Genomic DNA, 14802 nt, shown 5'->3' on the forward strand with positions numbered 1-14802 from the left:
CATTAAATGACTTTATGGCAAACTCTTAAGATATATCTTACAATTAACTGGCACTGTTGTTTTTCCCCTTCAAATTTGGTAGTATTAGGTACTGCCCCCTTCAAGGCGGTACAGATTACATTTTGCCCTAAGTTGAGTAATGTCTATCAGAGGTCACTTAACCTCTTAAGGCTACAGTGAAACTTCATTCATAAAATGACAGGGTTGGACTAAACGGTTACAGGTCTGTTGAAGTTCTATGACTCTATGTTAAAATTCTTTGACCATTCATTCTTCATTCCTGTTGGTCATTGAGAAGAAGATGTTATGTATTCAGTTTTGACCAGAGAAATACTGCAGTAACTTAATCTGGTAAAAAAATAATCAGCTAAAGTGTAGGTTAATAATAAACCGAAGGAATTGTATGTTTAATTTTGAAACTGACGGTTCTTTGGAAGGGAAAGAAGACGTGTACTTATTGGAAAAGGGCAAGCTTTTTTTAGAGAAAAAACTTGGCATTTAAACTGAGATCAATAAGAGCATAGTTAGTATAAAGAAAAATTAAAGGCAAAATATTTGTACAGACATTTATTGGTGTAAGGATAAATTGTATCAAGTGGAGAAGTTTGAGGAAGGCCAGTAGATCTTGTCCTGGGGGTGTTGATGTTTGACCTAGTACCTATAGCTTACTTGTGACCTGACCTCACTCATCAGTGGTAAAGCTGGATTTAAGTGGAGTCAGGGGAGTGAAGGGAAGACAGAGGAAGGATTTATTCTTTTGCGGGCAGTTGTACCTCAGAGAGTGGCTTTGTTGGGACAGGTTCCTGTCATCTCTTACAGAATACCTGGAGGTCTTTCAGCAAAGCAAGTCTCTAGTTTGGAATTAACAGGATAAATTTGAGACTGAATTGTTTATAAGCTTTAATGAAATGTATAAGATGAAGAAAATTGAAATTGATTATAAATTCATTACTTTCTGAAACTTTGAAGACAGAAGTCAGTGTTTTGTTTTTATTTATTTTTTGTGGTGAAACAGTTCTGCTAACGTCGTGTAGCAGTTTTATACTCAGTACATAGAAAAGAACAAGAGTGCTAATGTTTATTTTCCTTGTAATTCTCATTTGGTAACTTACTATTACTGCATAGGCTGACCTTTAGATGTTCAGATTAAGTAATGTGAACATGATTTTTATGCCGACATATTTCTGTTTGCATTTGTGGTATTGTACCTTATTCAGGCCCCATTCCGCTGGATAGTATTGCTTCCAGCGTCTTCTTTGAGAAGTAATCCACCATAGGCCAACTTGTGTGGGATGCCCCTCATCTGCCAAGAAGTATAACTTTGTTTCAGGCATTGGAATTTTTATGTTATATATTGGTGTTCCTAATCAACACTTTCCTCACCTTCTTGAATATTGGAGGGGATAGAGATTACACTAGCATTCAATAATGCTTCCTTTGCAGAAACAAATCATTGTGGACCCCTTGAGCTTCAGCGAGGAGCGCTTTAGGCCTTCCCTGGAGGAGCGCCTGGAAAGCATCATTAGTGGGGCTGCCCTGATGGCTGATTCATCCTGCACACGTGATGACCGGCGTGAGAGGATCGTGGCAGAGTGTAATGCTGTCCGCCAGGCCTTGCAGGACCTGCTCTCGGAGTACATGGGCAATGTGAGTAAGAGGAATTTTCTATAGCAGATGTTGGATCTGAGGTGTTTTTCAGAACTTTTCTTTGAAGTAACAGGAGTTTTCCATAATAATTGTTGGGTCTTAACTATACATGTTAAGAGGTCTTTTAACTATACATGTTTTAACTATACATGTCAAATATGTTTTAACTATATATGTCAAATATGTTTTTAGCTTCTTGACTCTTGGGTGGAGTAAAATTTTTCAAGGAATGGATATATGGCTTTCTGTAGTGCCCCCTTTCTGCCCAACATTTTGGTGTGAAAAATTTTAAACTTACAGAAATCATATAATGAACACCCATCAACCCTTTATCTAGATTCACCAATTAACATGTAAATACATGTGCATGTTTGTGTGTATAAATATATGCATGTATATGTATATATACACATATACAACCTTTTTTATTTTTATGAAACATTTGAAAGTAAGTTGCGGACATTGTATTGCTTCACCTAAATATTTCAGCATGTGTCTACTAGGGATAGTAACCTTCAATGCCCCTAAAATTCCATTATCACATGTAGGTGGCCATCTAATTTTGGGCAAAATGGAATGCTGAAAATATTCATAGTTGATGAAGTTATTTGAATAAGCCATGTGCAGTGCTATAAGAGTAAGTAATTGCCAAGTAGAGAGGTGTATTAGGTGAACTGAGTAGTGTTTTTTAATTTTTAAGGTTTGTGTTTAAAAACCAGTGCTGTGAAATTGGATACCTGACAATTTTTTTGTCATAGAAAATACTGTATCTGTTGATTTCTTTTCTGTATTGTTAATGTCTTCTTTTTTCCTTCCCTAATACTTCTTTCATTCCAGTTATTTAATGCTGGTTTAGGGTTAGTGTAGTTTAGACCTTGTACCCAGTATTTTACTGTGGCAAAGAAGGAATAAATTAAATAAAAATTATATAAAATCATTTTAAAGGGAAGAAGGACAATGCAGATTAGTTCTCACTAGTGATTTTTCCCTATTTAATAGTTTTCACAAAAAGCTCCTTGGTACTTTCTCATTTGTTCATTTGCCATACATCTTGTTTGTTCATTTATATTCTTATATAAGTGAACATATAATGGTGAGTCATGATGGAATTCCTAGGGTGAAGATGAATGCTTTCCTTTGTTTATCTTGTTTCTACCATATTGTGAAATTAGTGAAGCATATTGAATTTTTTTAAGCCATTGCCATGTTTTGATCGTATGCAGTCTACCTCAGAAAAATGAGATTAGAGGCTTAGTTAAATCAAATGGAAAAAGTGGTTGATAAGTCACAGTGAAAATGTGGGACACATTTAAAAATGCATATATAAGCCTGAAAATCAGAAAATATAAAAAAATGAATAATTTGAAGACTGGCTCAGGGAAACAAAGACTCATGGCATGTATGTGAATCAGTTATCTACTATCGTGTGCTGAAGTGGTACGAAAGTGTCCAATGCAGTTATGATTGGGAAACCACTTTAAAAACAGCCTTTGTGGGGAAGAGTATGTGATAAATCTGTTCTCATTCCTCCATACTAGAGTTTCCTAACCAGTCTAAAAGATATTCCTTGAGTCTTGGGGTTGGTCACATCTTGGACTAGCCATCTCTGATCATGAGGTACCTCCTAGATTCTCCCCAGAATGCCAGACAAAAAGTACTTTCTATTTTGCGCCATGGATGTAAGTAATGGTGGGAGATACTCATTTATACTGAAGATAAGGAGACCATAACAGCACTCTTACATAACATTTTATTATGTAAGTGAAAACTAGAACAGTGATTGATGTCAGGCTGAAATTTAAGGATTATGGTGGGGGTTTTGAAAGAAATTCTCTTAGTATTCAGAAATATATTTTAGAAGATGATTTCTGAACACATTTCTTCTAAAGATAAAAATATTTAGTTTCCTTGAATTGACTCACATAACAGTGATCAGGCTGTGTCCTGTCAAAAAGTGATGGAGTGAGGATAAAGGGGGAGGGCAATGAAGCACATTTGAAGAAAGCTTAGAATGGTAAAAGGGTCTGCAAGAAGCAGAATCAACTAGGGATAGATTTTTGCTTATTTATGAAGCATTCAAGAACAGTTAGAACCTCCAGTGACAGAACTTAACCGGCAGTATCTTCCTGTCACTCAGTTCATATTGAGTATGTGTCATCTGCAGAGTAGTGTGCTGTGTAAAAGGAGGAATGAGGCATTGATCCCTCCCTTCTGAAACATACAGCATCTCTACAGAACATTTATTGGGAGTACCATCATAGGTACTACTAAAATACCATGGGGATTGCAAGGAGGATGAGATTATTTCTAGCTGGAATGGAGTATTTATTTTATAATCTTTGTATTGAGCTTTACCTTGATTTTAAAAAAATGATTCACTTTAAGTTTTGATTATTTCTTTTGAAAAATATTAGATAAATAATTATGGTATGTGGAGAATTGAGACAGTCTGGATTAATTAAAACTGGTTCAGTACTTAGAACTTTGTTGACAGAGTGGTAAAATCCAGAAAGGTTCACGTATTTTTACTTTTTTTCATTTCCTGGGTTCTCTCAGTCATGTCATGATTTTTATAGATACATACTTTTAAAAAAATCTTGTAATTTCTTGAGCCTTCCTTCTTCATCCTGTGTTGCCACTTATCAAGTTACATTGGTGTTTCCTCTAAGGCAATGATTCTTTTTCTTTTTAAAATTTAATAAAGTTTTATTTTTCCAGAATGTACAGTTGGTGGGATAAGGCAATGATTCTTAACTTTGGATGCACATTAGAATCCCTGGGGGGCTTCCCTGGTGGCGCAGTGGTTAAGAATCTGCCTGCCAAGGCAGGGCACACGGGTTCAAGCCCTGGTCCGGGAAGATCCTACATGCCGCGGAGCAGCTAAGCCCGTGCGCCACAACTACTGAGCCTGTGCTCTAGAGCCTGCGTGCTCTAGCTACCAAAGCCCGCGTGCCTAGAGCCGGTGCTCTGCAACAAGAGAAGCCACTGCAATGAGAAGCCTGCTCACTGCAATTAGAGAAAGCCCACATGCGGCAACGAAGACCCAACGCAGCCAAAAAAAAAAAAAAAAAGCTTTTTCTGAAAAAGAAACTTTTAGAAATCCTGATGTCTAGGTTGTACCCAAATTAAGTCAGAATCACCAAATTGAGTTCCAGGCATCAGTATTTTTAAAAGTTCCCCAGGAGATTCCAATGTGCAGTTAAGGTGGAGAAAGTGCTACGATGGTTTATTGCATTTGTCCTTTTTTGTCTCCACTGCTGTTGTCTTATTCCAGGCTGTATTCACTTTCTCCACTTCAGTTTGTTCTGCCTGCTCAGGCCAGTCTGAGCTCATGCCTTCAGTAGGACATTGTTCATTGTGTTATTGAAATTCCCTTCCTACTTGTTTAAACCTAACCTGCCCTTCTTCAAGGCCCACATTTCCCCCCCATCTCTTTGCTGAAGGCCATTTCAGACTACACCATTCTACATTATTTCTTTGTAGCTTGAAGTTTTGCGCTCAATTGTTTACTTCCTTGAATCATTGCTCAACTGTATTTCCTATATCCATGTAATTTCTGCAACTAGGTTTTAAGCTTTTGAAAGATGGGAACTATTTAAAAAATATTCTTTCAGGGTCTAGTATAATGGTAGTAGAGATACTCAATAGGTGCTTGCTTAACGAACTCACGCTGAATTGGGAGAATGGGTAAAGTGAACAGTTTGGGATATTCATGGTACTAGGGATATATTAGTGGAAAAAACAAAGATCCTTGCCCTTATTGACCTTACATTCTAGAGGGTTATGGGGGAGGAGGCCATGGGTGATTTACCCTTACTTCCTTTAGCTCTTTCGGTATACAGATGACATTTTTGGAAAAAATTAATACTCTGAAATAGCAGTGAATGGAAGTGATATGTTAGATCATAGGGTGAGGGCCAAACTCCCTTTTAAAGGCTCCAAGGGCCAGGAGGCCAGCAGCCTTAATGCTTCTACTTGCATTGTAGTTTGAAGAGTTAGAGATAGATAGTCTTAGATCTATCACTAACTTACTGTATGATGCTCTAAGAGATACTGATGTTAAGGGTAATGCATTTGACCCCTACTTACTTAAACATTATGGAAATGCTTCAGATGCCTGACAGCAGAGGGTTTTTGACTGTTCAGTAGATCTTTGTTTCACAAATGACTTCCAGCTTTCCTTGAAATGAAATGTAGTTATTGTGGTTATGTTTAATTTGTTCTTGCTCTATCAGCCTAAGGTTACTCTGCCTATGAGGATTCTAGAGAAAGAAAAACAGCTTGGATGGGTTTAAAAGTGAATGGATTGAAAAAAAAAAAGTGAATGGATTGGACTTCTCTGGTGGTCCAGTGGTTAAGACCCCACACTTCTACTTCAGGGAGTGCAGGTTCAATCCCTGGTTGGGGAAGTTCCACGTGTTGCGGGGTGTGGCCAAAAAAAAAAAAAAGTGAATGGATTGAAATTAAAGTGAAATGTAATTGAATTTGAAAAAAGTTATTGCCACTTTGTTTATTTTTTTGTAGTTGAAAATCATACATGTGCATTAAATTGTTGACCCACCATTACTATTAACATTTAGGTATATGTATTTCCAGTTTGTCTCCGTTCTTGTATGCAGAGTGTTTTTAAATTTTAAAATAGTTTTAACCCTCTTAATGTTCTCCGCATAGACACAAAATATTCGTATAACATTCAAACTATTAGGTTAATGGTGCAACAACATGGGTGGACCTGGAAGACATTATGCTGAGTGAAATAAGCCAGACACAGAGGACAAATCCTGTATGATCCACTTCCATGAGGTTCCTAGAGTTGTCAAATTCATAGAGACAGAAAGGAGAATGGGGGTGCCAGGCGCTGGGGGAGATGGGAATGTGGAGTTACTGTTTAATGGGGAGAGAACTTCAGTTTGAGAAAGTGAAAAGTTCTGGAGACGGATGTGGTGATGGTTGCGCAATAATGTGAATGTTCTTGAGATCTATGAGCTATATGCTTAATATTGGTTAAGATGGTAAATGTTATGTTATACGATAAACATAGTAAAAAAAAATAATGAACAAAATTAAAAAAACAAACAATTAGGTTAATGGGTTAAAACAAACTACTAGTTTAATAGGTTAAACTTTCTGTTTCTTAAATGTGTAGTTGACTTTGGAGCCCAGTTCTGTGTTATAATACTCTGAAGATAGTATTTCAATGCCATTGAAAAGTCTCCTTCTGAAGAGCCCTGTACCTGGTACAGCTGAATTCTTTCTTTCACACTATTCATTCTGCTAAGGGATATGCTGATCCTTAATGTGGTCCTTTCTCCCTTTGTTAGGGCATGTGCTTTGAGTTTTTCCCAGTACTGCAGTAGAATTTATTGGGACCAAACTTATTTGTCTCTTTTATCACACTCATATTCCCCTCAAAAAACAAATGAACAAAACTCTCCACTTTAACCCCCCTCCCCCTGACCCCAATCTGAAAACTCTTAACGCGGTGTTTGAAACATAAATGACCCTCAGTCTTTGAAATGAATTCCATTTGGTTTTGACCTGAGCAATCTTGTCCAGCAGTTCATGGTCATATGCTGACTGACTAGAATTAGAATTTATAATTGGTGAGAAGAAACACATGCCTTGGGCTTGAGTAGCTTTAGCTCTGTTCCATCCAGTGTGGTAGCCAGTAGGCATATGTGGCTATTGAGCACTTAATAGGTGACAGGTCCAATTTGAGATGTGCTGTGAGTGTAAACTATATACCAGATTTCCAAGACTTACTGCACTGAAAAAGCTGTAAATATCTCAGTAGTATCTCATTGATAATATTTTGGATATATCGGGTTAAATAAAATCTGTTCTTAGTTTTTACGTGTTTCTTTTTACTTATGGCTACTAGAAAGTTTTAAATTATATATGTAGTTTTTGTTTCTTGCTTGTATTATATTTCTCTTGGATAATTCTGACTACTGGGTAACCAACCAGCTAAGGGGAGTAGATAAGAGTTAAGCATCAACTTTTTCCTTTTTTAAAAAAATTAATTAATTTATTGAGCTACCTGTGCTGGGTCTTAGTTGTGGCACGCGGGATCTCCATTGCTGCATGTGGGATCTTTAGTTGAAGTGTGTGGGATCTAGTTCCCTGACCAGGGATCGAACCCCCGCCCCCTGCATTGGGAGCACGGAGTCTTAGCTACTGGACCACCAGGGAAGTCCCAACTTCTTCCTTCAGTGTCCAGAATGGTAACTTACATAGTAGCTATTGTAGCTTGTATTTTTTATACCTTAAACTAGTTTTAGGCAGAAGAAAATTGGTACAGCTTAGGACCAGGTGAGGATGATGTTGCTTAAGGTTAAATTTTATCTTTGCTCTTGCCCAGAAACGTTGGAGGTTGTAGGATCCTAAAAGAGTAATGAAGTAACTGGACATTTTTTGTATTGGACTGGGCCTGTATTTCAGGGGTTTGATTATGTTAGCATATCAGGTATAAAATTTTTATCTGATTTGGATAATAGTTAGATATGGAATATATGAATAAGGTGCAGTTAATGTTCACTCTCAAAGATATATTGTTATTGCAGTGAGGGGAAGCACTTAATCTAGATGCTAATCTCTTCTCAGTTTTGCAAATGCTTTCCTGGAACCACTTTTGCGGAGCCAAAGCTTCCAAGCCTTTGAAGGACTCCTTCGAAGAGCTTGTTAACTGCATTATTTTGTGGCTGCATTTTCTTATTTTCAAAATTAGAATAGGTTGATTTTCTTCTGATTATAAAGTTCTCTGTTCATTATATATCACCATTTTCGGTATATAGCATTCCAGAGTTCATTCTATGTGTGTATGTACACATTTATCTGTTCTTTTCTTACTGTTTCTTCTTTTTTGACAACAGAAATAAGGATTGTCTTTACTATTATACTGCTTACCATATACTAGCCATTGTGCTGAGAGACATACATTATTACCTGTTTGACTTCCATAATAACCCTATTGAATTGTTACTTGCTCAAAAATACTCATATAGCTGAGATTTGAACTCAGATCCCTGTGACCTGAAAATCTGAATGCTTACTACTTTTATCATAGTGTATCTTTGTAAGTCAGCAAATACGATTTTACATCATCATCTTTTAATAATCATGGGTTTTTTCACTGTATAGCTTTATAAATGAAATTTATTACTGAAATTTATTACTGAAGTTAAATACTTCACACTAAATAAGGTAAACCCAGGTCTGGTATAGCTGCTTGAAGTGAGCTGAACAAGAAGAGAAAGCTTTTTTAGAGTATTCTCCCAAGCTAGACTCTCTGGAGTTACTTGAGTGTCATAGATGTTTCAGTTGGCTCTGATGTGCAGCTACAGGGCCTGAGTTTTGTTATATGATATGCTATGATTTTCATCTTTGTGTGAACCCTTGGGTTTCCTGCAGTAGACTCTTTTTTTTTTTTTGTGGTATGCAGGGCCTCTCACTGTTGTGGCCTCTCCTGTTGCAGAGCACAGGCTCCGGAAGCGCAGGCTCAGCGGCCATGGCTCACGGGCCCAGCCGCTCCGTGGCATGTGGGATCCTCCCGGACCAGGGCATGAACCCGTGTCCCCTGCATCGGCAGGCGGACTCTCAACCACTGCGCCACCAGGGAAGCCCCTGCAGTAGACTCTTGCCTGTATTGCTAGTCCATAGTTCTGTAGCTATATGATTTTATTGATTTGCTGGTGTAAGCTTTTCGGTGAGCTGCCTAGCATATTTGGAGAATTTAGGTATAAATAGAAGTTTCATTGAATGCAGAATTCGAGCATGTTTAGGACTTAGTCCTCTTGACATTAGCATTTATTTAATTTGGAAAGCTTCTTTGTCAAAAATTGTGTGATTTTCTGTGGTGTGAAATGAGAGGTTTAAGAGAACTTCTTAAGTCTGAGGAGGACATCTCACCCTAGTTATATTTTATGTTGCTTTTTAAGAGGCCTGAGGTGCTTCCTGTATATGCCACTCTGGCATTATGGATTGCAGTATTTAACAGGCAAGTTCCTAACCTTTTATATGCAGAAAGATGCATGTTTATACATTAGATAAAATGGCGCTGGCTTAATGGAACAGTAGTAGAATGGTCTCTAGAAATCAGGATGATAGGGCAGACCCCGAAGCCTGCCCAGCGTCAGGCTGCAGATGCATCAGGTTTTAGCCTACAGGAGACTGCTGTTAGACTGTCCTTGGTATTAATTTATGCTTTTTAGATGTCAGGCGGGCTTGAAGAGCTTTTATATCTAAAAAAATGTGTCTAAATTAAACGGTAGTAATAATCTCTAAATATATCAGAATATTAGTAATTATCACTGGGTGGTGGGATAATAGGCAATATAAATTTTCTTCTGTAGTTCCTCCCACATTTTTGGCAATGTTTCTTATGGTCATTATGACACAAGTTTAGAAATAAACTTAGACCCTTAGTTTTATGTGTCATGGATTTTTAGGCTTTGTTCATAATCATATACTCTGCTTATTTCCAAAGTACTATTAATTTGAGAACACTGAAGATTTTTCACGTTAATAAGGTGATTCGTCTTTGAGGTAATGATTCATTCAGGACTAGTTTGAAGTGGTGAGTTGTCTGGGAGGGTTTTTTGTTTACTACAATATATACTTCTAGAAAGTCTTGGTCAAAACAGAGTCAGTTATCTCTGTGTGATAGTACTTGCATTATCCTTTTCTTGAACTATTTGTCAGTGATTTTTGACCATGGAAATATAGAATTATACATTTTAGAATTTTGAAGTGACATTAGTTATCATAGTGTAGGGTTGACAAATTAAACTTCTCTGGTAAAGTCTTGCCTGCCATCTGTTTTTGTAAATTTAATTGGAACATAGCCATGCCCATTTGTTTACTTACAATCTATGACTGCTTTTCCACTGCAGTCGCGTAGTTGAGTAGCTGTGACAGAGATGGAATGGCCCCCAAAGCCCAAAATATTTGGTATCTGGCCCTTTACAGAAGTTTGCCAAGCCTTAATCTAGTCCAGCCAACTAATTTTTTTTTCAGCTAATTTTTTGAAGGTTTTAAAATACAAACTCAATTTCTCTTAACGGATGTGAGATTATTTAGGTTATATATTTCTTCTTAGATAAATTTTGGAAGTTTGTGGCTTTTAAGGAATTGGTCCATTTTATCCAGTTAGTCAAGTTTTATATGCAAAAGTTGTTTGTAGCATTCTCTTATTATCCTTTTAGTGTTTGTGGGGAGTCTGTAGCCATATTCTCTAGTGTTGGTAATTTGTATCTGCCTCCTTTATTTTCTTTGCCAGTCTGGCTATAGGTTTATCAATTCTGTTGATCCTTTGAAAGAACCAGCTTTTTTTGGTTTCATTGATTTTTCTGTTATTTTCAATTTCACTGATTTCTGTTCTTCATTGTTTCTTCTGTTTCCTTTAGGTTTATTTTGTTCTTCTTTTTCTAGTTTCTTGAGGTGGGAAATTAGGTTATTGGCTTGAGATCTTTCCTCTTTTTAAATGTAAAGATTTAGGGCAGACTTCCATATAAGCCCTACTTTGTCTCCATCCCATAAATTTCAATATTTTGTATTTTCATTTTTGTTTAGTTCAAAATATTTAAAAATTTTCCTTGAGTCTTCCTCTTTGACCAGTGGATTATTTGGAAGTACAGTATGTTGTTTAATTTCCAAGTATATGGAGATTTTCTTGTTAAATTTCTGTTATTGATTCCTAGTTTAATTCAAATTCAGTTTGGTCAGAGAACATACTTTGCATGATTTCAGTTTTTTAAATTGTTTATTGAGATTTGTTTTATGACCCAGTGGTGCTATCTTTGTGATGTTCTGTCTGCACTTGGCTATGTGTTTTGGCTGTTGCTGGATGGAGTGTTCTATAAATGTCAGTTAGATCCGCTTGGTTGATGGCATTGGTTGATTGAATTGGTTCAGTACTTCCATACCTTGATTGCTTATTTATTTGTTTGTTTATTTAGGGTCTGCTTGTTCTAATAGTTACTGAGACAGTTATAGCCCTGTCTGCCAACTGTAATTGTGGATTTGGCTCTTTCTCATTTCAGTTCTCAGATTGCTACTTTATGTATTCTCTCCAGGGTTTTTAGTTGCATTCAGTAGGATAGACAGGGTGGAAAATGTTTACCCCATCTTAACCAGAGCTAAAACCAACCACCTATTTTCAAAACAGCCTGAAACTAGAGGTAACTTGGCTATGATCATACCCAGGTAAGAGTAGTTAAGATTAGAATTAAGCCTTCTGATTATCAGTCCAGAGCTACTTCTGATGGTCCTCATCATACGTGATGCCATGGATGGTGGACAGTAATGCTTACATCGAATAGGCATCGCTAAAGCTTGATCAAGTAGCCTCCCCCTGAGCTGCTTTCTCAGCTGTAAAACAGGGTCATTAATAGCTGCCCCTCTACCTGACTTTGTTAGAGGGCACAGAGAACCACTCAAGACCAAGCAAAATGAAGAAAATGGGATAATGGGTGGTGGTAATGCAAAAAATGCCTTGAGACAAAAGAGCATTAAATGATGTGTAGCCAAGAACAAGGTGAACAGAGATCTGGATAGGCAGTGACCGAGGCTGCTCTCCTGTCTCTTGTGGCAGATTCTTCTCAGCTCTGTGTGATAGCTCCGTTCCTTGCTCTGTCTATAGCAAAGAGCCAAAGCAGCAGTCTCCACCCACAAGTCTGCATGATCTTGTAGTTCAAGCATCTAATCACAGCTGACAGAGGATCTCCTCCGCCACCCCGCCATTTGAGTGTGGAAGGGGAAGGGGATACCATGTTTGACTTGAACATAAAACTAGAAAGTGCTATAAATACATGCAAATTGGTATCGTTTTAGGAAATTAATAATACACTTCCTTCTTTCTCATTTATTCTTTTTACCTTTGGCAAAGTTGTCATATGTTGATAATAAATTGATTCTTTTAAAATAGTGTCATTGTTTAAATGTAGCAAAGTAGGCATTTTATTGCTTATAAAATAAGCCTGTTTATCTAGAATGCCCATATGTGACAGACATGTAAAATTAGAAGCTTATCAATCATAACTTTCTACCCTAATATTTTCTGTCCATTGATCTTAAAAAATTTTTTTTAAAAATTGGGTGTTTTAGAGGACTTAAGGTAGTTAATAAAACTCCTTGAGTTTCCAAACTATCTTTGCCAGAGACAGGTATAGCCCTGGCTGCCAGGAAATTTTCTCTTCTGTGATTTCAGGCCTGCTCTCTTGAAAATTACTATGGTTTTCATATTTCTTAGTCATAAAATTAGAAGGGTTAATTTAAAGTCTATGGAATGTGATATTTTTCTTCTCTGAGCAAATAACCTTATTTTTTCTGTTTATTTTATCTGTGATCACATCTGATGACTGCTAAATAAGTACTTGACAGTCACCCAATAACTTATTTATTTTAAAGTGGAATATTCAGGGGCTTCCCTGGTGGCACAGTGGTTGGGAGTCTGCCTGCCGATGCAGGGGACACGGGTTTGTGCCCCGGTCCGGGAGGGTCCCACATGCCGCAGAGCCTGTGCGTCTGGAGCCTATGCTCCACAATGGGAGAGGCCACAACAGTGAGAGGCCCGCGTACCACACACACAAAAAATAATAAATAAATAAATAAATAAAGTGGAATATTCAATATTTAGAACCAGAGACTGCTGAGAACTGATTTTGTTTGGTCATTCTCTGAAAATGGCATATGACCTTTTCATAATGGTATGATTTGGAGATACACTGTTAAGGAAGACATTGCATTTGAGTTGCTTTATGCTAAAATAACATCTAGTCAGTAAATTGTCTTACAAGGATTATTTTCAGATGTGTTGGAATGATTGGCCTCCTGGTTTTACTCCAGTTGCAGATATTCTAACTTTGGGATTTGTAATTTGCAGTTTGTAATAGTCTACCGTATAGAATGCAGTGTGGCATCTGATTTCAAGGCTTCCCTGATAATTGTCCTTTAAATTTAACTCCGGAGCATACTTGTCCTGAATTAATTCTCCCTGCTTTGAGGGAGAATTATTGGTTTTGCAGACTCAAATAAGAAACTCATCTTCTAGGAATAAAAAGATTTATGTTTTGACTTGGCCTTGTTCTTGTGTCTATATGAACATTGCTTATTATTCCCTGGTGTAAAATAACCTGCAATATTTTATAAGAAAAATCGTAAGTATTTGACCAGTGATACCCAACTGTAATCTTTAAAGCTCATAACAATAAATTCACTTGTTGCTGGGAAGTAGACCTATTTGTTTATGTTGCTTTTTTTTTTTTTTTTGGCTGCATTGGGTCTTCGTTCGTTGCTGCGCGTGGGCTTTCTCTAGTTGGCGGCAAGTGGGGACTACTCTTCGTTGCAGTGCGTGGGCTTCTCATTGCAGTGGCTTCTTGTTGCAGAGCACAGGCTCTAGGTGCTCAGGCTTCAGTAGTTGCAGCTTGTGGGCTCAGTACTTGTGACACACGGGCTTCAGTAGTTGTGGCACGCAGGCTCAGTAGTTGTGGTGCACAGGCTTAGTTGCTCCGTGGCATGTGGGATCCTCCTGGACTAGGGATCAATCCCGTGTTCCTGCATTGGCAGGGGATTCTTAACCACTGTACCACCAGGGAAGTCCCTATGTTGTTTTTAAGATTCTATGTTGGTGAAAAAAAGATAAAGCCATTATATACTGGAAAATTGTTTGGTTTTTAAAAGTTGGTTGTTTATATATACGCTTATTTAGTGATTTCTTTTGTGATAAAGGAACCCCCTGTCCCCTTGACCTTTTCAAAGCCGGTTTTTCTTAGGCTATCAAAATTTCTTAACTCAGGAAATGGACTTCAAAACATTAGGAATACGTTTGTTGGATTTTTTTTTCAAAGCAGTATCAAACTTTGTAGCATTCAGAAAAAAATTCCATTTAAAAAGTGGAATTCTAATCACAGTGTTTGTTAAAACTGACTCCGTTGACTAGCTCTTACTTGCTGTCTACAGATCTGTCATTTTGGCAAACTCTAGAGCTAGAAACAAACTATTTTTTTTTTTGAGTTGGTTTTCTCAGCTAGTGCAAAATTAGCTATTTTCTTAAAACCATTCCGAATCAAGAATTACATTAGTTTGGGAATACTGTGTTGGCTGAGTGGTTAGGATTCCACCCTTCCCTTGCCAGGGCCCAGGTTCGATCCCTCGTCA

The 14802-nt window shown here is 37.4% G+C and overlaps 1 protein-coding gene across 1 annotated transcript in view; it reads left to right on the plus strand.

Annotated features, from left to right (window-relative positions):
* CTNNA1 (catenin alpha 1) overlaps positions 1–14802 on the plus strand; it is a 178401-nt gene that overhangs the window by 71920 nt on the left and 91679 nt on the right. Inside the window, exon 7 of the mRNA XM_019924496.3 lies at positions 1444–1647. Coding sequence (XP_019780055.1) covers positions 1444–1647 — 204 coding nt within the window. The remainder of the gene's footprint in view (positions 1–1443; positions 1648–14802) is intronic.

This window comes from Tursiops truncatus, chromosome 3 (genome assembly GCF_011762595.2).
Source record: "Tursiops truncatus isolate mTurTru1 chromosome 3, mTurTru1.mat.Y, whole genome shotgun sequence".
Lineage (NCBI taxonomy): Eukaryota > Metazoa > Chordata > Mammalia > Artiodactyla > Delphinidae > Tursiops > Tursiops truncatus.